At 40.4% G+C, this 23,296-nt stretch overlaps 2 protein-coding genes across 2 annotated transcripts in view; both read right to left on the bottom strand.

Annotated features, from left to right (window-relative positions):
* Window positions 1-1,209: 1,209 nt before the first annotated feature.
* On the bottom strand, window positions 1,210-9,111 carry TMEM42 (transmembrane protein 42). Its single transcript, XM_040080066.1, has 3 exons — window positions 9,001-9,111; window positions 4,397-4,543; window positions 1,210-3,615 (listed from the first exon to the last, which is right to left on the bottom strand). Exons 1-3 carry the CDS (start codon window positions 9,109-9,111, stop codon window positions 3,475-3,477), a joined length of 399 nt encoding a protein of 132 aa, XP_039936000.1. The 3' UTR covers window positions 1,210-3,474.
* A 247-nt stretch (window positions 9,112-9,358) lies between these two features.
* The window catches only part of KIF15 (kinesin family member 15), a 34,343-nt gene continuing 20,405 nt past the window's right edge, over window positions 9,359-23,296 (bottom strand). The window contains exons 21-35 of the mRNA XM_040063128.2: window positions 23,023-23,173; window positions 21,948-22,033; window positions 21,497-21,572; window positions 21,151-21,237; window positions 20,093-20,197; window positions 19,126-19,248; window positions 17,522-17,668; window positions 16,459-16,563; window positions 16,125-16,289; window positions 15,591-15,697; window positions 13,612-13,684; window positions 12,919-12,956; window positions 11,437-11,602; window positions 10,947-11,078; window positions 9,359-10,636 (exon numbers count right to left, since the gene is read on the bottom strand). Coding sequence (XP_039919062.1) covers window positions 10,553-10,636; window positions 10,947-11,078; window positions 11,437-11,602; window positions 12,919-12,956; window positions 13,612-13,684; window positions 15,591-15,697; window positions 16,125-16,289; window positions 16,459-16,563; window positions 17,522-17,668; window positions 19,126-19,248; window positions 20,093-20,197; window positions 21,151-21,237; window positions 21,497-21,572; window positions 21,948-22,033; window positions 23,023-23,173 — 1,645 coding nt within the window. The 3' untranslated portion in view covers window positions 9,359-10,552. The remainder of the gene's footprint in view (window positions 10,637-10,946; window positions 11,079-11,436; window positions 11,603-12,918; window positions 12,957-13,611; window positions 13,685-15,590; window positions 15,698-16,124; window positions 16,290-16,458; window positions 16,564-17,521; window positions 17,669-19,125; window positions 19,249-20,092; window positions 20,198-21,150; window positions 21,238-21,496; window positions 21,573-21,947; window positions 22,034-23,022; window positions 23,174-23,296) is intronic.

Raw genomic sequence — 23,296 nt, forward strand, 5'->3', positions numbered from 1 at the left:
GCACTTGGGAGGTGACAGAATCATGAAATGGTTTGTGTTGAAAGGGACCTTAAAGATCGTCTAGCTCCAAACACCCTGTCAGGAGCAGGGACACCTTCCACTAGACCAGACTCCTCAGAACTCCATCCAACCTGGCCTTCAATAGGCCCCGGAGATGGGGCATCCACAGCTTCTCGGGGCAACCTGCTTCAGAAAAGCTTTCTTTCCATCTATCTAATCTAAATTTCCCTTCTTACAGTTTGTACCCATTATTCCTTGTCCTATCACTGCAGTTCCTGATGAAGAGTCCCTCTCTGGCTTCCCTGCAGGGCCCCTTCAGTTACTGGAAGGTTGCTATGAGGTCTCTATGCAACCTTCTCTTCTCCAGGCTGAACAGCCCCAATGCTCTCAACCTGTCTCCACAGAGCAGGTGCTCTTACATGCTGTTCACAGAGCAGTCCCCTTCTCAATTTTGTGGCCTCCTGGACTTGCTCCAACAATTGCATGTTCTTCCTATGTCAGGGGCACCACAGCTGGATGCAGCACCCCAGGTGGGGTCTCATGAAAGAAGAGTACAAGGACAGAATCACCTCCCTCCACCTGCTGGCCACCCTCCTTTAGATGCAGCCCAGGATTTGTTTGGCTTTCTGGGCTGGCAGCCCACACTGCTGGCTCATGTTGAGTTTCTGGTCAGCCACCACCCATAAGTCCTTCTCCACAAGACTGCTGTCAGCCATGTCTCTGCCCAACTTGTAGGTGTGCCTGGAATCAAATCCATGTCTCCAATTTAGAGGCAAGGATGTCATGCAGGACAGCGTCTAATGATTTACACAAATGCAGGCAGACAATGCCCATGGCTTTGCCCCTATCCACCAGTGCTGTAGATACAGCACTGTGTTTCTGTGAGATCTGCATACAGAACTGTATTTTGCTGGAGTCTGAGTGGAAATATATGTCCAAGACTCTTCTCTAATAATAGCTTGCCTCAACTGAACAAAAACTCCATGCAAGCATACTGCTGTAGTTCCCACATAAAGGTAACCCACCTTCTGCCTCAGGAAACCAAGGTCTTGGAGTTGGCTATGATCTTCAGCCACCTTACAAGGTCCACTACATCTGAACCACTGACTTGTCTAACACAGTTCATTCATTAGTCTCATACTGCTTTTTTTGTGTGTGTGTGGTCTAAAATATCTGTAAATAAATAAATAAAAAAACCCAGCTATTAAGCTTTGGACAGAGTTTTATTTCGGAAATCCTTTTTTTTTTTTTTTTTTTTTTATTACCTTCAGCCACATTTTGGATGATCCCACATGGGTAGTTTATCAGAAGTGCACTGCTTTGCCACACAGGGATTCCAGTTTTTCTTGTAGCCCTGGCCCCACTGGCAGACATGGTCCAACTCTTTGTACACAAAGAGGGGTGGGATTCTGCCATAAAATGAACCCTGCTTGGCAATCTTTTCTTCCCATGGGAATTGGAGGAAAACTTACTTCTGTTCCCACCTTCAAGTATTTATGAGAAATTTACAGGCCTGGTTTATATTCATCCACCTTAAAGAGAGCATTACCAAGTAAAGTGTTGCTCACACCTTCGGCACACCTTCCACTTCTGAACAAATACCTCCCGAACCTTGACCTCCAGTAATGACCGTAATAAAGAAATGTCAGTTTTGAGATAGTCCACGTTAAAAAGCTTTCCAAATGGTTTATTAGGAAATGGGACAACACCCAAATTAACCAGAAAGCCTCATCCTTCTACAGCTGTTTGCACAAAGGAAACCATGGCTTACAGCTGGCTGAGGGTTAATAACAAGGGCAAATAAATCAGGCTTTATTAATTTTCCATCATGTATGAAGATCTAAGGAGACTTGATATACTTAGAAATACATGGTTCCTGGCTTTCATGTCTGCAGACCTATGAAGGATGCTGGGTCCCTGTGTCAGGTCTCAGCTTCCCACGCAACCGAATGTGTCCCACCCTACCACTGCTGCCACCCACAGCACTCTGGCCTCCCCCGTCCCACATATGCAGCTCCCCTCTTTGATGGGAAGACTTGAGAGCACACTGAGGGGAGAGGCAAAGGCTTTGCCCCTCTTGGGACACAGCTACCAAATGTGGTGAGCTAGAATGGCAGGGAATAGAGCTCTTGGCCTCTTCTTTGGGACAGTGACTCTTCTGATTCAAAGAAGAAAAAGGCACAAACCCAACTCCAGTGGCATTTCCATCCACTAGTCTATTCTATGCTTGACACAGCACAGATCTACCTGTCATGACCTGACAGGTTCTGATACAGACGCTAACACAAATGTGTCCTTAGGTTTTCTGCACATGCCACAACCGTGACTCACCTTCTGCCATTACAAGATGACAGAGACAACCTGGCAAGCCCAGAGCAAACAAGTGATATCACCAGCATGATGCATGCATACATTTATAGGCATCATTATATTTCTTAATTATGATTCCAACTGAAGAATTTCCAAGGAAAAAAAAAGAGGGCAGGGGAATGAAGCTGATACCTTACAAATGATGACTCGTGACACATTCACCAAACTGACAGCTGAACAGGGAGTAATCATTGATGCAAAATTTAGCAGATACCTGGATACCAGTGATCTGGTTGATCACATCACATGAATGGGACTAAGTTAGGTGAAGCACAGAGAATTGGAACAAGCATCTTCCAGAGGTGTAGAAAAAACATGGCTTGAGAAACTCCCTTTTACCAAACACTAAAGCAATTGTCAACTTGAGTGGGGATGGGGGACATGTTGAACATAGACACTCCAAGTGAAAGCAGGTTGCTTGTTGAATTGTCCCAAAATTAGTTTGACCTACACAAAGCAGGAATGGTATTCTGGGTAAGGGTTTAAAGGAAAGAGCAGCAGCCTTACAGTGAGTAACATGTTAGGAATGGGTAAGTGAAAATTCTAGATGTCAGATACAAATGGCAAGTTAAAAGGTGTATGTAACTGATAGAGGAAGCTGAAGGAATTAATGAAAGCCTCCACAACCTTACAGGTAGCAGAAGGCATAGAATCATTTCAAGAAATAGAAAGTCAGGAACAGCAGCGCAGAAATAAGAGCTGCCTTCAGCATCTAATTGTGACTGCTTTTCTTTTTTGGGATAGGTCCTTTCATGGAGAAATACTGATGCACAAGCACCTTCCACAGCCACCATGTTTACTTTCAGCATTCCCCAAACTGGGAAAGCTCCACAGGGTGTGAAGAGGAGGAGTGGCTGATGGCCTCTGGCCCTGATTTTCACAATACTGACTCAGAGTTGACCAGCCCCCTCCGAGGCTGTCACTGCCACCACACCACCACCAGGAAAGATGTGACCAATGCAATTTTGCAAGTCAGCAGATGAGCAGTGGGCAGGGGTTAGCAGCTCGGTCGCCGACGTGTTCAGAGGCTGGTGGGGACTGGGGATGTCGTCATGAGACAGGCTGGAGAGGGGCGGCATGGCACCATGACCCCTCCAGCAGCTATCATTCCTTCTTCTCCGCTGGGACCTGCACCAGCTGGGGTGCAGCCGTGTGCAGCAGCATGAGCCCGCAGACTGTCGTGGTGAGGCCGACCCACCACAGAGGTGTCCAGGTCTCCCCGAAGAGCAATTTTCCCAGGATAGCCTGAAGAAAAAGAGAGACACAAAGCTTTGCTGGGCCAAGCTGCCCCAAGGCTTCCTGAACTACCAGAGCTGTGGGGACTTCTGGGGGAGACAGCCCTGGAAAAAAACCTGTTGAGGAAACTGTAGCTGGGATGACCAACTCCATCACCAGCCTGGAAGCACAGCCATAGTGTGGTCCCAAAGCAGGATCTGGCAGATGTGCAATGTGATTTGCTGCCCTCCCAGCACTTCTCAAGGAGCCAAATCTCCCACTGACTGGGCATTTATTATTATTGTCGATTACTGGACACCACCATGAGCTGTCCGCCAGCTGGAGCACAGAAGCAAGGTGGACTGCTGCCAAGAGTGAAAAGCAAGTGGAAAAAACCTGTGGGTCTAAGACTCTTGCTGTCACTAGAGGTGATGCATCTTCACACCTGCCTAGGGTAACTCTGGCTTGTCACAACTGAGGTGCTGCAAAGCAAAAGGAACAAGAAGCAAAGCCCCCAGCTCCAGCTCCCACTGGCAATTAGAAAAGTCCAGTAGACTGTGTTGCTGCTGCAAGGCATCATGCTGAGCAGCAGCACCCTTACTCCTGCACCACCCAGGAAAGTTCCACCACCTGTGCTGTGAACAACTATCAGAGCAGCTGAGGCTTGACACAATCATTTCACATCTGCCTGTAACTCTCTCTTTGTGGCCAGCGATGCTGGTTGCACTGGGAGATGAGCTACAACCAGCGTGGGCATTCCCACCTTGCTGTGCTCCTCAGGCTTCAGCATCTGGGGAAGGGGTCTGCTCACCGAAGAGATGAAGTTGGAGGCAGTTGTTGTCACAGAGGCAGCAGCTGAGGAGGAGGAGAGTCGTAAGGCTTTTGTGAAGACTGTCCACATCACTGCATTGCACACAAACACCAGGCCAACACAGCTGAAGCGAAGCAACACTGGCAGCTGCAGACAAAATGGAAAACTCTGTATTTTCACCCTCCATTTATTCAACCTCAGTAATTCATGGGTGCTTTGGAGCCATACCTAATGGTGTGGGCTTTTGAAACTGAATTACAGCTCATATTACATGAAGATGACTGTATTAAATCACAGAAGGAAATGGAAATGGGGAAACAGCTCTGAAAAGACTGTGAGCCTGCCATGTTCTGCTGCAAGCCCGGCCTCACACTACAAGCTGAGAAGTGCTGGGATAACATGCAGCAGCTACCATGCCAGACACCAATCTGCAGAAAGCTCTCCAGCTCACATGGTGCCACACACAATGCCCATAAATGCCCTTCACTTATCACGTGATGTATGGAAAAGGGTCAAATTCAGTCTGACAAACACCAGACATGTACATGCTGGCACTGTGTGTGCTCCAGAACCCAACTGTTGTGAACATGAACCAAGACCTGGGTGGTCCCAAAGTGCTTGTCCTTATGAGCTCCCAGGACCTGGCCTGCCCTGCTGCTTAAGTGAGGGTAGAGCAGGATCTCTGGGAGGAAAGGAAGAGCTGAGTGGCTTCATGCCTTGTTTTGCACGCTCACTGGAGAGTAGTGAGGTTTACTGAGGGGTCTCTGCTCTAGCTTTTAGTAGCAATAAAACCAATTCCAAATTCAAGGGCCTAAAGAAAGACCTCTCTCCTTAGATAACCTGACCAGATGTGTAACAGCCTCAGTCTGAAAAAGGGGCACAGTTGCACCTAAAAAGCCAGCACCACCCACAATGCCCCCCACCTCTTCCTAGTTTAAGCAGCTGAGGCCATCTCCCCAACCCAAGTACCATGTAGTTGATGTGAAGACACCAAGGGAGATCACAGGCAAGCAGATCACAACTCTCACAGTGACAAGTGAAAGCAAAGCTTTGTCTAAGCCCATAGCAATTGCAGCCACATAGCCTGTCACCTTTCAGTCCATGGTGTCCATTTTGAGGCAGACAGAAACACAGGTTTGAAGCCACCAACAAGTACAGCTCAGAGGTGGCACCTGCCCTGTGGGAATGGCTGCAGTGTCCTCCTGCCAGCTGCCCAAATCAACGGGTCCAACGTGTCCTGTTCCCACTCAGAAGAAGAAATTACTAATTGCAAGCAGTAGGGAAGGCCACAGTTTTCTGAAGCAAGTGATACAGCAAACACAAAGTTAAAAGGAAAACAATGCAAAGCAAGTCCACGCTTGATGTCTGGCACAAGCTCTCCGAGGCTAATCCCTCTCCAGTGAGGGATGGTGCAGGTCTATGGCCTCATTTTGCCCCACTTGTGGCAAAGGTCAACTGATCAGGACAACAGTAAAGATTAAAAATGATTCCCACTAGTGAATCACTCTATTTTCCCACTAACACCCTGGCAAACCCTATGTGGATGGGTAAGAGACAACCATGTCCAGCTACTACCACTCCTCTGAGGAAGAAAACTGCTGTGTTAGGGCTCACCACAGGACAGGGTTTGCCTCCCAGTTTCACCCTCTGCCTGTGTGAGCTGGCAGTTTTACCTTCCTCAGGGGGTTATCTACATCCACACACCTCTGGTGAGTAAGCAGACTTGGGAGTAGGGATGAGAGGAGAAAACAATTCTCTGTGTTTCACCGAACTTGAGAGTATTTCTGGATCAGAAAGAGACCACACTGCTGAGGTAAAAAAAGGCCTTAAGAAATCTCATTACTGCCTTCAACCATTGGCCCGAGGGTGTAGAGGGATGGAGCCCAGGCTCTCCTCCAAGGTCCATTTGGATATGACAAGAAGCAACAAGTAACGTTTGGAACAAATGAAATCTGTTGGGAGGAAAAGCAAAGGTGATCAAGCACTGGAACAGAGATCATGGGCTCTCCAACCTTCTTAAGTATTTAAAATTTACCTGGAGAAGGTCATGTGTAAGCAGAGGTTAGACTAGAGACCTCCAGAGATCTTGCCAGACTTGAGCTAGTCTGAGACTACCAGTGGTGAAGCAAAGCTGGCTCCCCCCACCATCACAGCGACTATGCCACCTTCAAAAGCGATGAGGAACCCATGGCCTCTTCTGATCTCCTAATGCAGAGTCAGGGAAATCAGCTACAGGTGGCATATGCCAAGAAGGTTGGTTTATCAAAGAAAGGTCAAGTTCCTCTGTGCCCAAGGCAGCAGAGTGGTCATTGTAATGGTAAGCAGACGAAGAGATAGGACCATCCCCACATGTTCCCCACAAGGAAGGAGGGAGATAAATTCCTCCCCTGCTAAGGGCTCAGTTGAGCCACCCCAATGAGTCAAGGATTACTGTTCTGATTGCTTTTCTAAGCAAAGATTAATTTCAGTGTACATTTCAGATAATCCGGAATCACTCCTGAAGTGGCAGAAGTAATTTTAGATGAAGACTGGCAGGGGAGCGGAGAAAGCAAAGAACTTTTGTTCAAGTGCAATGACCCTTCCTGGTCAGGTCGCTCTCAGGCTGGGCCACCACAACACATTCTTCCCGCCAGGAAATCCATCCCTGTGGTGCCATGGAGTATCCTGTTACCCTACATCATCAGCTCTTAGAAGTGTCAATACACTTTTTGCTGCTGTGTTCCACACTGCACAAGTGATGGCTGCTACAACATGTAACGTGGGATTTCTGTAGCTCTTCCTCCAACACAAAACCTCTTGAATTTGCGTCCCCTCGTAGCCGCTCTGCAGAAATGCTTTTGCCACACGTGTGCAGGATTCAAAGGGAGCCCTCTGAAACACTTATGCATCTACAATCCCATGCAATTTGAGCTACTAGAAAGATTATGGCATTTACACAAAACCTGGCTACTTTTACAGCTAAGTTGATCAATTTAATTAACAATTGTCACCTAGAATGGACCTGAAAACTGAAAAAAACCTGATCTGCCCAGAAAAAAGAAATTGCCACAGAATCACAGCATGGCTGAGGTTGAAAGGGACCACTGGAGCTCATCTGCTCCAACCTCATCACTCCAGTTATCTGGACAGTATTGGAGTATTTCCAAGGACGGAAACTCTACCACATCCCAAGGCAATCTGGGCCAGTGTCTGGTCACCCTCACAGTGAAAAGGTGTTTCTCCACGTTCAGAGGGAACCACCTGTATTTCAGCACATGTCCATTGCCTCTGATGCTCTGGTCCCTTCATCATCTTTATGACCCTTTGCTGGACTCTCCAGTAGCTCCATCTCTTTTCTGCAGTGGAGAGCTCAGAACTGGACCCCAAACTCCAGGTGTGGCCTCATTAGGGCTAAGTAGAAGGGAAGGATCATCATCCTTGACCTTCTGGCAACACTCCACATCCAGTGACATGACAATTTGTCATAGTACTTCAGGAAAAACAAAAAAAACCCCATAACAAATGGACAATATTTTAATAAATTTCAACACAGCAAAATACTCAGAGAAGATGCTGTCAGCATTTTCAGTAATTCCATGCTTTGCCATTCTGTCAGTACAGAGCAGAGTTTGGGTATTTTTGGGGTGGGGGGAAGAATATCAGGATTAAAAATATCAGGATTTTCTTTTTTTTTTTTTTTTTTAATTCTCCTTTCTACCACTCTTTCTGCAATATCAGAAAGGGAAAGGATCAACATGATTGGTACTGATTTTTTGCCTTTTTAAACCTCTCTAATAATCACACAGTTTTTTGTTGTTTTTTTTTTCCTGGTGCAAAGCTGGATTCGTTTCAGATCTAATTTCCCTTTTGGGTTCCCTTTTGGATTTCAAATCCAAATGCACGTTTGCCACGAGTACCAAGCTATGCCTAAATGAATCTCCCCAACGTGCTTTTCAGGATACGCGTATGCTGCCTTCCTCCTCTCCCCCCTCGCAACCTGGTGCTCATCTTCACCTCTGCCGTGGCTGTGCCAGAGGTCACTCCTGGACACTGTCTCTGAGGCGAAGGGCCAGCAGTTCCACGTAACCTCAAGCACACGGGGGTTTGTGAAACACGACCGAGATAAAGATCCTCACCGACGAACATCCAAAGAGAAGCACGGTGGAGACCAAGGGCTCCACATCTCTGCTCTGGTCAAGGCCGAACGCAGAGTAAAAGAGAGAAGGGCGCTGCTATCAGCGAAACAGTGGGCTGAGAACAAGCATTTGATGCCCAGTCATACTAACATCCTGCTTTAAAGTAACACTGACGTAGAAGGACTGCAAACTGGCTCCCAGAGTCGGGCTTGGTTCGGGGTATTCCCGTACCACGCTCGTTCCCGCTGCGCTCTCCCCGCTGTTTACGTCGGCACCCCGCATTAGTCAGCCCGGCAAGGCTGGGCTCCCCCAGGGGTGAGTCACGGCTCCGCTCTCCGACGCCGCCCCCCTTTCCCTGCAAATCCGGGCCAGCATCTGGGAGCGCCGGAGGAAAACCAGCGCGCTGCTTCCCCTCCACCCGCGAGTTCCGGCTGCGAGGCGGCCGCAGGGGAACTCGGGGCGCCCAGCAGCGCCTGCCCGCTTCCTTACCGGGCCGCCGGCTGCCTCTCCGCCCGGGCCCAGCGCCAGCTTCGCCAGGGCGGCCGCCGCAGCCCCCAGGCCCCCCGCGGCCGCCGCCGCCACCCCGGCCCGCGCTCGCATGGCCCGGCCCGGCGCTGAGGGCCCCGCGCAGCGCCAGCGCCGCCCCGCGCACGGGCGGGCCCCGGCCGCGGAGCGAGGGAGGGTACGCGGGCAGGCGGCGCTTACGTACAAAGGCTTTATTGGAACAAACAGGAAGGCACGGAGCAGGACAACGCCGCTCCTGCCACACAACAGAAAAAGGGCAGAGGCCGCTGCAACACGGAACGAGTCCAGAAACAGACAGAAAATGAACACTTATAAACGTAAAGCATGGCAGTCACAAATGAAAGCACCCTTGACTAAATCCCTCTTAGCCCATGTGCTCCTCATCTGTGCTAGTTCTGACCTCGACTCATACCCCAACATCTCTTCCCTTTAAGGTCAGCTTTTTATTTCTGTCTTTCACGTCACCTCTCAAATGGGAACAAATCTGCAACTTAAAAGTTCACAAGTAAGGTGGTGGAAATTATTCTTCCTCTCTGCCAGGTAATGTAGAAAGTCATTACCTATATCCTGTCCTTTAGCAGACATATCTTTCCTCATTCCTTTTGCCCCAGCGCTTGTGGTCAAAACCACTGTTGTATAAATTAGCCAGAAAACAGAAGGATAGGATTAGTGGCAGCAAAAAAAAAAAAAAAAAACACCTAGTTTGATATTGCTGTAGAAATCAACATTTTATGTTCCACTAAAAAAAATTTCAGTTATTTGCAAGAAATCTTTAAGTGCGATTAAATGAACGTATGCTGTACTCCTAAAATGTTCTGCATATTTTCACATCTTCTTTCCTAACATTTTTCACTTGATAAGAAAATGGTTGCAAAATACTTAGAATTTCCTACAGTGCTAATATTGAACTCTAAGTCTATACTAACAGAAAAAATGTTTGAAAAGCATTTTATTTGCAAATAAGGAAACAGAAACAAAAAATTTATTTATAGTACTATTTACAAACCTGTTACTAAATTCACATTTATGCTTTATTGAACAAAGTTCAATATGAAAATTATTTTTAAGCAACCCAGGAAAATCATCCTATGTTTAACTAAAGAAATAAACACAAAGGAATTGTGCTTTTTGAATTTTGGCTCTGATGGAAAATGTAGCATTTCAGAAGAGGTAGGAACCTGAATAAAAGCACAAAAGGAGACAAAAATCCAGGTGTGTTCCCAGTGAGAAAGTTTTCCTTGGCAAGGTACAGAAGTTTCAAGGAATATCTACCTAGCACCTATACAAAATCTGTTTTTTAAATTGAAAAATTACAAAAAGGTTAAAATGTAATTGAAAGCTGCCCACAGAGCTGGAATAACAATCTTCACTTAGTTATTACCAGCAAACAAAAAATAAATCTGCAAACTAAAATAATTTGATTATTCCAGGACCACAGCAAAAGTCAAATTTGACAACTGACTTTTGCTTATTCTGTACACTTCAAAAATACAGCTCTGCAGTTTTATTTGGGTCACTACAGCTGATCATAATGTCTACAAATGTCACATTTTTTTGATTCTTTCAAAAAAGCATTTTCAACTCGTAGTTTTTCAGTCTCCTGTAAAAAAGAGAAAAAAACATGGGTATATTAGGGAAATTATCCTCATTTTTTTTTTTAATTTTTACCCAAGTAATATCTAGAGTTGTTCAAGTGGTTTTATACACGATATACTTGAGGAAATAAAATGCAGATCTTTGTCTGGGGCCTGTGAAGAGACACACCAACCATGATGTACTCAGCTGCAGAAAATCAAAGGTATCTCTGTTCCTCTCCAACAGAAGAGCAGGAATTTTGTTTTTCATTCTCAAAGCTTAGTTCTTTCCTATGCCAGGCCATTACTTCATCTGTAATCTGCTCTGCAACTTACCTCTGTAAGTTTAGCATTATCTTTCTTCAGTTTCACAAGATACTGAATCTTCTGGTTTAGGTTTTGATGACCAAGTAATTTCCCATTCTCCTCAGCAAGAGATTCAACTTGCTTCCTCAGCAATTCTATTTCCTGTAATAATAAATACATTGCGTACCTCTTAGCAGTAGCCTCTCCTTCTCTTTTCAGAAGTAATAGTGCCTTAGAGCTATTAATATACTAACATTTAAGTTTGTTGTAACATATGATGCAAGAGTTGGTTAATTCAGGAAATACATATTTGTCTTATGTCTCCTTAGACACTATGTTAGATCCCTCTGAAGGGCAAAAAAGAGCACCATTTGATTTCTGCTACTAAGTGATTTCTGTATCCAGACTTTCATTAGTGCAGAGAACATCACAAATACAACTAAACTGCAAAACAAAACAGCTGTACCACTGCTAAGTAAGATTCTCCTGTAAAGATGACAAAAAAATACATATATGTAACCTTTTCAGTCCTGTCTCTTTCTTCATATGCTTCCTCCAGTTTTGATCTAATTTCTTCTTTCTCATTAAATGCTTTGAGCTCCAAAGTCCTTGTTCGTTCCATCTCCAGAGTCATTTTATGACAGGTATTCTCTTGGATTCTGAGGATATTTTTGGTCTCTTCTAATCTGCCAATATAAAAGAAGCATAAAACATTGAAAACTAACATAAATGTCATACAACTGAATTACTAAGTCATGGAGAGGGAGGCTCCTTTAAAAGCATTATTTTGAAATGTTTTATTTGCCTTATAATTTGGTTCTAAAGAAAGGAAAAATTTCATTCTGCTTCACAGTTCTTGTGTTTGATACTATCAACTAGGCAGTGTTTTTGAGCTGCTCTTCTCTTTGGGAACTGTGCTGTTTGCCATCCAGGATATACAATTCCACTCATGAATGAAAACATAAGCTTCACCTACAAGAACACTTTGAATTAATTCACTTAAGGAATGTAAAATTTCCAGCCAAACTCAGCTGCTCCTCAGGTTTTCTCTAAAATGCTTGTTTGTCTGAGGCTTTTCCCCCAACAGTTTTGTTTTACTTAAGTGTGGTGTTTAAGACCTGCTCTGTGAACAGTATTCACTTGCTGCATTTGTCAAGATATTTTCTTGATGAGAAAAGAACGTTTTTCCTCTTTGTCCATTAGTTGCTTGTATGACACATTGTAGCTCTGCTACAGGACAGGAATGCAAATTCAGTGCATCAAACAGCAAAATAATCCCTAATTTCCAGACTAGGGTTTCTGTAACATTTGATATAAGTTACTTTTGAAATGACTGTGCACGCTAAGAACTATCTATCTTTCTCCTTAAAAGAAGTTACACAGAAAGCATTCCATCAAATGTAAATAACTCACATGTCAGGGAGATTCAGCCACAATAAATCCTGAAGCAATACAGATTAGGAAAAGAACAGCAGGACAAACATTTTCAAACTAATTTTTATCTACTGATTCAGTATTTTCTTTCTTTGCTATTATCCATCCAAGGTACAAAACACTTGAATTTTGAGGATTACTTGCCCAATAGTGCAAACACAATTTAGAAATCCTCTAATAATATTTTTTTTTCCTTTTCAAAGGAACTTAAATAGCATTACACCCAAATAATTACATTATGCTTAAAATTATAAAACATTTATAGTAGTAATAAAGAAATGAACAGTACTTCAATTTAATTTGAAAAGGAATGCAGTTAGAATTCACTGCATATAAATAAATTTAAGCAATTAAAAACATACCTTCCAATTTAAGTTTTTAAGGTTCTACCCATTAAATATTGTCCTGATATAATGCTATGTAGTAATCGGTGCTACTACCACCTACTGATGAGAAAGAGTAAGAACTCAAGGTATCTTGCAGAAGTGTAAACACTTCCAAATTATGTCTTTTGTCATTAATTAGTTGAATACTAGTTTCCAGCTCAAAGAACAATAGTTAGACTTACTCTGCTTTGATTTGCAGCATTTCTTCCACTGCTTTATTCTGTAAAAGTTCAAAAACATTAGATGCAGTCTTAATGTTTAATATACACATATATACATGTTCAAAAATATCTGTCACTTAATTGATGCTACATATCTCATTCCAGATTATCCTACTACCTAGTAGTTCACATCTCTAGTATTCACTTGAAGTTCATCTCTTTGCTGTAGGCACTTATTTCTCACTTCATGCCAGCACAGCTGCAGTGTCTCTGCCCACTCACACACAGCAGAGATCTAACAGGGGGCTCTTCTGTCTGGGACATCCATGGAAACCTCTGCTATAACATTAACTTCCCTTTGACAGAACTCTGACATTAGCAAATGACACAGTCTGCACTTTCCAACTCTGGGGATGAGTCAGTTTTGGTAATCTACATCTGTTTTTGCTAATTGTGCAATCTGACACCCAGTTTACTAGTGTCAGGCCAAGATAAAAATCCTAAGAGCTAAGTGTCAGGCTGTGCCTGTTAGAATTCACTAGAAATTGGTGTTTGTTTTGCTGCCATGAAAAAAAACCCCAACAACCCAAAACCAAAACAAACACAAAACCAAACCAACAAAACCAAAACAAACAACCCCAAACAAACAACAACAAAAAAATCACAATACTTCACAGCAGGTCAACAGCAACTGACACGAGAAGGATAATATACCTTGGCAAGTCGCTCTTCAGCAATCTCATCCTCTTTCTCTTTAAGGTAGTGAACATCAGGATGTTTCTGATCACTAAGAAATTCAAGAATGAGAAATTTCTCACAAACAGAGGAAACCAGTTGTAAAAAAAATGTTATCCAGATTAAACCAGTAAATGTGTGCAGTTGTTTTCACGTGTGTTCATACTCAAAATGCTGAACATCATGAAACAACTCAGGAAGGGTTTAAACTTCTAAACACATTTACTTTCATCAGAGTATAGAGAAATTAATGTTTAATGGAAACAATTACAAACGTAATAAATACGCAAACATTTCTTAGACAGCTGTGCTGGTCTTGGCTGGGGTAGAATTAATCATCTTCACAGCAGCCTTTATGAGGCTGTGTTTTGGATTTGTGCTGAACACAGTGTTGATAATGTAGAGACACTTTTGTTGTTGCTCAGCAGGGTTTACACAGAGCCAAGGCCTTTTCTGCTTTCCATACTGCCACACTGGTTGAGAAACTGGGGATACATGGGAGGCTGGGAGGAGACACAGCCAGGACAGGTGACCCAGACTGACCAAAGGGACATTCCAGACCACACAGCATCATGCTCAGTGTGTAATAAAGTGGGGGGAAAAGGAGGAAGAGGGGATTTTTTAGAGTGATGGTGTTTGTCTTCCCAAGTCACTGTTGTGTGTGATGGGGCCCTGCTCTCCCAGAGATGGCTGAACAGCTGCCTGTCCATGGGAAGCAGTGAATTAATCTCGTTTTGCTTTGCTTGCTTGTGTGCGTGACTTTTGCTTTCCCTATTAAACAGCCTTTATCTCAACCCATGAAAAACCCAGAAAACCCAAGTTTTCTGGGTTTTGCTCTCCTGCTTCTCCCTCACTGGTGAGGGGGTGAGTGAGTGGCTGTGTGGGGCTTGGCTGCTGGCTGGGGTTAAACCATAAGAGCAGCTTTGGGATGGAGGTACATATTTTATTAGTTCACAGTGTTCATGTTTATGGAGACTGCAGAAGGACTTCCTGAGGAATCACTGCTCAGTGGTCTTGCCAAGTTAAGAAGGTAAAAGCTTCTTGTATTCAAAAGACTTCACTAATTTTTATTTTGTAAGGTTTTAATTGGACATTGGATGGAAATAAGAAAACACATACAATTAAAATAATTCACAAATCAACTTCATCCTTGTGGTGTGCATATGGGGACAACTTAATTGGTTAAGAGTTTTATAATTATATCAAATTACAATAAAAAAACTATTTTCAGCAACTTAAAATCTAGTGAACAGATCAGGTAGGTTACTGAACAATGATGCTGTTTCTAAGGCTTTCTGCTTAGTTTGCAACAGACATCTGAAATTGTGTTGTGAACTGAAATGGAAATCACAGGCAAACAATGATTACATTGCCATGGAACACTGGATTCTGTGGCTTTGTTTTTCACAGTTTATGTCGGTTTTCTAGACCAAATTTTTCCACAAAAAAAGCATTACTTTTATGTTCCTCACTTGTTGGATTCCTGACTTGGGACTTTGTGCTATAATTTGAATACGTGCTAAGAATTCCCTGCTCCTTTTACTTGGTAGGAGTTGTGGTTTGAATAGACCAAAGGTTAATTGTATATTGGAGACTTTAAAATTTAATTTATGTCTAAATTGAAATTTGCCTTGCATTCATTTGGACATTCTTCATCTACTGCATCCATAACTACACAAGTGACATGGCAATATATAATATATATATAATATATAAAAATAATTACTATGCCTATAATGATTTTACATTCTGTTTCCATTCCCTTAATAAAACTTTGTTGCATTTAAGAACTTGTGATTTAAGGGCCATAAAGTTTACAAGCCAGTAAATAATGGTCGTAGAAAAGTTTCAGTCAGTCTCTAAATAGGCAAACAATGTAAGACTGTATTTCAAATAAAACCTGTAAACTTTATCTTAATTATTTCAAGAGAGATTTTTCATGTTTTCTTTTATCTTACCTGTTCTTGCTTGGTCTCTGAGCTTCTACAAGGCTCTGTAAATTCCTGTTGTTCTCCACCAATATCTGCATTTCCAGACGCAAGTTCTCCAGCTCATTTAATTGTTCCTAAGCAAGTGAAATTCAAAACATTTTATCTGAAGACCAAATTCCTGTTTTCATTTCCAGTTGAACATGTTTTTGAGTAAAACAGAAGACAAAAATTACTCATCAGAAAGCAGGCATGATTCTTGGCAAATATCTGCATCACCCTTCCATCTATAGTTGCATTAGAAACTTTACTGAGAATAGTTTCAGCAGCAAAAATGATGTTACCATTTGACATTCATGAACACAAAGCAGCACAGTCCTTGGGAAAATGAGATTTATAGACATGGCAAGCAAGTTGTCACCACTTGTTCCCACCCTAGGTAAAGCAAAAACCAAAAACTGCCTTAATGGACATACTACTAAGTAGAGCTCATTAAAAAACTGAACTCTGCAGTCTGTCTCATTTTGACCTTATAAATTGTAGGCAGAGATTAACTCATAGTACCTTCAGCCTTAGAATTTCATCATTTTTTGCTCTTCGTTCTTCATTCAGTTCATGCACAAGGTGCTCCAGATTTATTGCTGATGCCCTTCGATCAGCCATTTCTTGCTCATGAGTTTCCAAAAGCTTGGCCAAATTCACATCAAAATTAGGAGGAGTTTTTGGACACTGGCAAGTCAAAAAAACCAAACCACACAAACTATTAGTAAAGGACTGTTTTTCCTGTGTATTGGTTACATGTTTTAATACTTCATTGGAGACACAAATTAATAAGTTCCTGGCAGACAAATCATCAGTAATTACAAACTATGTGAAACTGTTTCTTCAAATGCCATACCTGAGGAAATGTTACTGAAGATGAGTCCACAAAGCAATCTATTTGCTTCATTTTCAGTTCATATTCATTCTTCCTGTTCTCCAGTTCCTCTGTCATTTTTTCTAACTATTAGAAACACAGTAAGAATTAAAGTAGCTCATAATACACACAAAATAGGAAACAAAATAGCTCTTAGGTCTCTATTCTGAGCAAGCTTAAGTACACCACAAGTTATTTTAGATGAACAAAGACGTCACTTTCATAACTCTTTTATATTTAGTTAATCACTGTTAAACTTTCAATAGTTGTATGCAACAAGCATATCTGAAAGCATCTATACATCTAATTACTTTGTTGTTCATCTGAATTTTGTTCTTGTTAGTGTTTGATTTTCTTGCCTTGCTAACACAATCTACCTTTCAAAGGACATGCTAATACAGAAAAAAAAAACCAACCCTGTTATGAACATGGTTGACAAAAATTACTGGTGAAAACATGATTTCATACAAAGATTTTAGCGGTATAGATTTGATCAGTTTCTCCAAGAGAATATGCTAACTTGACAAAAGAACTCCTCTTTCAAAAAATAACTTATTAGAGTCTTTGCCAACACAAATATATTACTTAGCTTTATGACAGTAGTGACAACTAGCCTAAATTTGAACAAAGTTTTAACAGCTATTTAGTCTGCAGCAGCTCCAAACCACTGCATAATTTTATAGAGCTCAACAGTTATCTCTATTGCATAACACCAACATTTGTGGATAAACGTTAAGCAGAGGAAAAAGTAATCCCCTAGGTTACACTGTTGATAACCTGAGGCTGCTCTGCTCTTACTGGTACTGATAATTTTACTCTGCTGTCAGAGTAAACATTTTTGTGATCTCTAGACAACATTTCCAAAACATTAAGTTACCTAATCTTTGTTCAGAAGTTTTTGAACTACTACTTTCCTTTTACAAGAAAGAGCATTTCTCTTCACCAAGAGTACTGTGTACCAGGTGCTCTAAAATGACAAGATAAACCTTTTTCAGAAGCTACAATTGACCACTCAATAAGCTAACTGTAAATTTCTTTGTTTTACCTGTTCCCTGAGTTCCTGGATTACAGCTTCCTTCTTTGCTATGTCTTGCTGTGCACACTGGAGCAATGCATCATGTTTCTTAGAGGCCTCTGTCAGACTTATCAGCTGATCAGCGGTGTGACGCAACTCTTCACACAGAAGGTCCCTCTGTTTTAAATTGTCGGATGAGTAAAAAAAAGAAATGTTAAAGTTACTGCTCTAAGTCAGTTGTTTCAAGATGTTTTGTCATTGGTGCTAAGATTGATAACAGCTACAAGCATCTCCCTTTTCCTTCTACTTTTTCATAATGAATTGTAGCAAGCAATTATCTATAAATATTTTAGCATGTTTTTATATCCTTGGTCTTGGCTGCAGAACAAAAATGAGAACTTTTCCCCAGTATAGTGACAATTATGATTCTAGTGGAAGATCTTTGGAATTAATCAGTATTTTAAAATATAATACGTACTTTAAAAGATAGACAGTTCTCTAAATGAGAAACCAGAAAAGAATATATAGATTTTAATCCACACTGAAGTGATTACAACTTTTTTAGTGCACTGATATCCCACAGATACCTTTGGATTTATTCTAGGATCTATACCCCCACCTTATCTGATGGGGCATCATACCTAAAGAAGATGTGATAAAATATAAGGAGAAACTTCATTTAGTATTTTAAATGCTACCTGTGATTAGTTCTTCTTGTCCAGTTAATAAAGCATGAAGAAATTAGTAACTGAAGTATAAAGTAAAGTAGAAACACTATAATTTTATCAGGAGCCAGATATACCCAAGGTTAACATAGAAATGGGAACTGCCACTTCAGTTAAAAAAAAGCCAAAAACCCCAAAGTCATCCGCTTGCCAGACAACTCAGTTTTGGGTTTTAGAATGTCACTTTTAGAGATGATTATTAATGAACAGTCCGCTTCTTTTAAAACACATTTACATTATGTTTATTGTTCTTTGAGAAACACACAGCTCCTTGGAAGACTTTATTGGTGCTATATGACTGGACTAGCAAATTTCATCACAGATGATCTTGTAGAAATTACATGTAAGGAGATGTTAGTGTTGTGACTGATGGACGTGTTCAACAAAATAATGGTGACAGCAGTAATAGAAAAGACAGAGTTAAAGAATGATACAACATTAAAAAGCAAAACACCATTTGAATCAAATGTGTGCCCTAGATATGTTTCCAGCAGGTGGAGCTTTTAGTTAAAATTATGAGTAAAGAAAAGATATTGCTGAATATAGTGCAGTGGGGGGAGAGACATTGTAGAACATAATATATTCTTCCACCTATTTTAATTTCTCAGCTGCATCATCTAAAGCTGTCATTAAATTCAGCTGATGATTCCTTAGTGGCCTTAACAAAATTAAACCAGGCTCTTAGCATAGGCTTTTATGAAGTAGCTTATAAAATATTTATGTCAAGTAACGTGATATTTTAACAGAATTTGTCAGGTATCTCATGAAAAATTCTTTTAAGAACAGCTTAACTAGCGATAGTTTTAACTAAGATGAGGTTAAGTTTTACATGAACATTTCAAGCAAAACCACATCGAATTGGTGTGGTTGAACAAATAATCATAATACACCAACATTAAGGTTTTTTACCTCAATGTTATCAGCTATTTCTCTTCCTTCCAAGGCTTCCTTCAGTTCTTCAATCTTCTTTTCCTGATCTTCTATGATTCCCTTGCTTTCTTCTTTTGCAGCCAGAACAATATTATACTTGTACTACAAAAAGCATTCAATTAAATTTAAAATATTTTAGAAAAAACATTATCAGGTAAAGTTGGCAAACAGAAGACATAAATAAATGTACAGCACAAATCTTACGATGACAACTGCATTTAGAAATTAGTGTCAGTAACTAAAACCAGAATGATATATTTTACTTGCTATATTATACAAATTGTTTATAGAGATTAGTTGTCAAAAAGATACAAAAAAGATTGTTAATGTGAATTAGCTACCACAATACATATTACCCACTAAAACCATTATTAAAGAGATAGCCATATTTAGAAATCAACATTTTTTTTATAGAACCTTTTGAATTCATTGTTGACACACAATATATTATGTAAAGCATTCTGTTGGTTGCTCTAACAGTTTGCAAACCAGACCTATTTTAATAAAGCAGAAGTATCATATTTATTAATAGTTACTGAAATACAGAGTTTTAGTTCTTTCTACTTGTTTCCAGATGCAGAACATTGTAATACCAACAACATAAAAACTCACTCCATCAGAAATGAATTTACAATTCAGCTTCAATTGTTGAGATCTTAAATTGCCAGTTTCTGAGAAAATCTAAATGTGACTGTCAGCTGAGTGGAGTTTACAGGATGTGAATAGGTCCCTTTAGAGACAGCTTTTTACCCACCACGTGGAGAGAGTTCAGCTTTTGAGAAAGCCTTAGGCATAAAATGTTCAGAAGACTTCAACATGTCAAAACAAAGAAGTTTCCTTCTAAAACACTACAGCAAGTTATACTGTTTGAGATGCATGATAAGACATGTCATAGCCTCCCATTTCTAAAGAACGATATCATGTCCTTCAAAATGACAGAACATACATTTATATCCTCGAGCTCTCTTGTCAGCCCATCTATGGACTCAGTTTTATGATTAATTGAAGACCTCAGCTCCTGGATCTGTCTCATCAAGTCAGTTACAACTTCCTGCAACATAAAAAAAATTAATCCTGATAAAATACATATAAAATCCATATAATGTATTACTAGACATTTTTTGGTATATAATTTGTCAATCCCAAACCTCAAGCATTCAGGTGAAAATGAGTCCTCAGATGGCATATGTAAAGAATAAACAGAAAATTTGTTGCTAAATCACTGGCTTTTGTTCTAAGCACATAAACAACTAAATAACCTGCAGTGGCCTGCTGATTTAGTCTTAGGCTGTAATGGGTTACTAATAGGAGAACAGAACTACTATAATTTAAGGGTACATTTGTTTGTAATGACAAAAAGCACATTGAAGAAACCACTGCACTGACAATACCAGGTGATTTTGACCTTAGGCACGTCAGATTTTTGGGTTTATGATGCAAAAAGCAATAGTTATCATTACATCATGCCAGGTAGTAAATGCACCGTATGATTTCTTATGCCTGTTTTACAGACAGCACATATGCTTGCACTACAGGAACTCAGGCTATTTAAGCTTTCATAATCCAACAGTCTTTACATAAAGAAGTGCTTTGATTTTATTAATAAAGATAATGTGACTGTGTGTCACATTCTTACAAGACCTTTCTTACCTCTTCCATCTTCCCATTACAACAAAGCCCTGACTAGAAGGCTCTATTAATCATCTGGGGAATTATGCATTGTTTAGGCATTGAATGTTTTGTCCAGTAGACAGTTTTACCTTTTTTGTTTGTTTGTTTGACCTTCAGTCAACTTGTCTTTTCTCTGAATGCATACCAGTTTCCTATCACCCTGCAAACTCCATGCTAGGAAAAGGTAGGATTTATTTTACCTGGCTATATAGCCAGGATTGCCTAAAAGCACAAAATTACTAGAGCATTACAGGAAGGCTCTGGTCTTTCATCTCTACTATAGAACATAGTTAACCACAAGACTGTGTATCAGTAACAGAAATAAGCCCAAACCTTATCTGTATTGTTTGTCTTCTTCAAAGAAGCAATAGTCTCTTCAGCAGCAACCAGTTCCTGTTCCAATGTTCTCAGTTTTGCTTCCTGGAGGAAATGATATTTGTGAAGGAGCATCTTCACTACCTTTGGTGTGTTTTATAAAGCACCAAGTAATGAAAAAAAAAAAGTTGTTAACCTTACCTAAAAAATTAACCAGTAGCTTAACAAAACAATATGTAGCCTGAGCACTCTACATTTATTTTGCTGGTAATCAACCTAACAGTCAGTACACCAATAAAATTGTTATTAATGCCCAAGAAAAGCCATGAATACACAATTCACGTATATAAATCTTCCGTTGTACCTGCTGCTCACACCGTGTGACCATTTCTGAAAATGGTTTCTCCACCTGTGCTTTTTCAAGTACTTTCAAGAGTTCCCTGGTGAATAAAAACATGTTTTGATTATATTTCTCACTAGAAATGAAAGAGAACTTTAACAAGAACAAAGTGATATGAGTTTATTCTATTTGCACTTAATTTTTAAAGAGTTCTTCAGTTATCACAGTCTCAGTGATGTACAAGAGTATTACTTTAGTTACTAGCCTTCCACTGCTATCAGTGGCAGAATTTTATCTTTGACATGAAAAACTCTACAATGAAATTACTTTAAATTAAAATGAATTGCTGTTCTGATTTGAATTAAAAAACCAATCTTGAGAAAAACACCTCTGCAAGTGGGATCCCCGTCTGAATACAACACATAGCACCAAGGAGGTCAGATGAAAATAGATCCCACTGCTAATTAAAACTTACTTTGAATTGTTTTCTTTGTCTTCTTGTAATTGTAATGTTAGTTTTTCATTATGTTCTTTTTCTGTTTTCAGAAGCTGCAAAAGGTTCTAGAATATCAAAATATATGTTTGCTATAAGAAGTTAGAATATAAGGTCTCTAGAGCAATCTAAAACAAAATAAAAATCTAAACAAATCCTTAAGATGACTGAAAAAAACCAACCACCCCACAAAACCTCAACTGGAAACTGGAAGATCTTTAGTTTTTCCTGAAGAAGTTCAAAAATAAATCCTGTTTTATGTCAGGTAATTGCATCTTTTCACCAGACACTACTAATAACTTTATATAGCTATGAAGTTCCTCGATAGCCAAGGCAGTAAAGGGAAAAATTACAATTTTCAATTATAAATTGATTAGGAGGCATTTTAAAATTCTATATTTGCTCAAAATACTGAAATATACAGAATTTAAACCAATAATATTCAATGTATCAGTATTATCTTAAACACTAATAAGGAAAATTTATATCAAACTTGCCAAGCGGGCATACCCTGCGGAAATGCAGGCAAAATTATTTGCAAAAGCCCTTGAGCAACCTTGCTGCTGTTTTGCAGTCACTGCAGTCTGACAGGCTTTCAAGGACAGCATCAACTAAATTGCAGGACAGTGATCCACCACAAGCCATAGATCATTTTAACAAGATCACATCCACTATGAAAATTTTTAAGAAACTCCTTTGTAAAGATGGAATAATTAGGCTAGTCTTGGCTAGCCCTGAAATAAAAGCATTTCAATGTCAGGATTCTTTTCCAAAGAAGCTTCTTACTCCTTTACTAATTAACCTATCTCCCTCAACATTTCCAGAGCAATTTCTTCAGCCTAAAAACTTACTATTCATGATGCTGTTGGATATTTCTAATAGCCTGTGGTTGCAAAAATCTTGCACTAAGTTTTGAAAAAGAATTTGTGTACATCTTCCAAATGAAATCACCAAGAAGCCTATTACTACTGTGGAATGTCATCAGTGATACAATAATTGAAATTAAGCAATCTGGGTTCTGTAAAATCAAGTCCTTTAAAATTGCTGATTGTCTTACACAAAGCTCTGTTTTCATTGCTTCTGCTTCTTGCTTCCTGTCCTCAAGTTGTTGCTTCAGCTGGTCTGTCTCAAACTTGGCTACCTCCTGCAAATTGTCGTAGTCATCCTGCAGGCTTGCCTTTTCTTCAAGAATCTTTTCATGTTCTAGCCTTTATAAAAAAACCCCAGACCAAATACTCTAGTAAGGGTTTGTGTCCTTATAAAAATACTCCAATCAACTGTATGTTAAAATATTCAAATAATATACAGAGAGAAAGAATACTCTCCAAACA

This window comes from Hirundo rustica, chromosome 1 (genome assembly GCF_015227805.2).
Source record: "Hirundo rustica isolate bHirRus1 chromosome 1, bHirRus1.pri.v3, whole genome shotgun sequence".
NCBI classification, from domain to species: Eukaryota; Metazoa; Chordata; class Aves; order Passeriformes; family Hirundinidae; genus Hirundo; species Hirundo rustica.

What these genes read in the sequence shown, in the direction of transcription:
- TMEM42 (XM_040080066.1), bottom strand. Translation starts at nt 9,111, where the DNA reads ATGCGAGCGCGGGCCGGGGTGGCGGCGGCGGCCGCGGGGGGCCTGGGG. An exon ending in GAGAGGCAGCCGGCGGCCCG is followed by an intron (nt 4,544 to 9,000) that starts GTAAGGAAGCGG and finishes TTTTGTCTGCAG; the next exon opens with CTGCCAGTGTTGCTTCGCTT. An exon ending in CCTCCAACTTCATCTCTTCG is followed by an intron (nt 3,616 to 4,396) that starts GTGAGCAGACCC and finishes CTTTTTCTTCAG; the next exon opens with GCTATCCTGGGAAAATTGCT.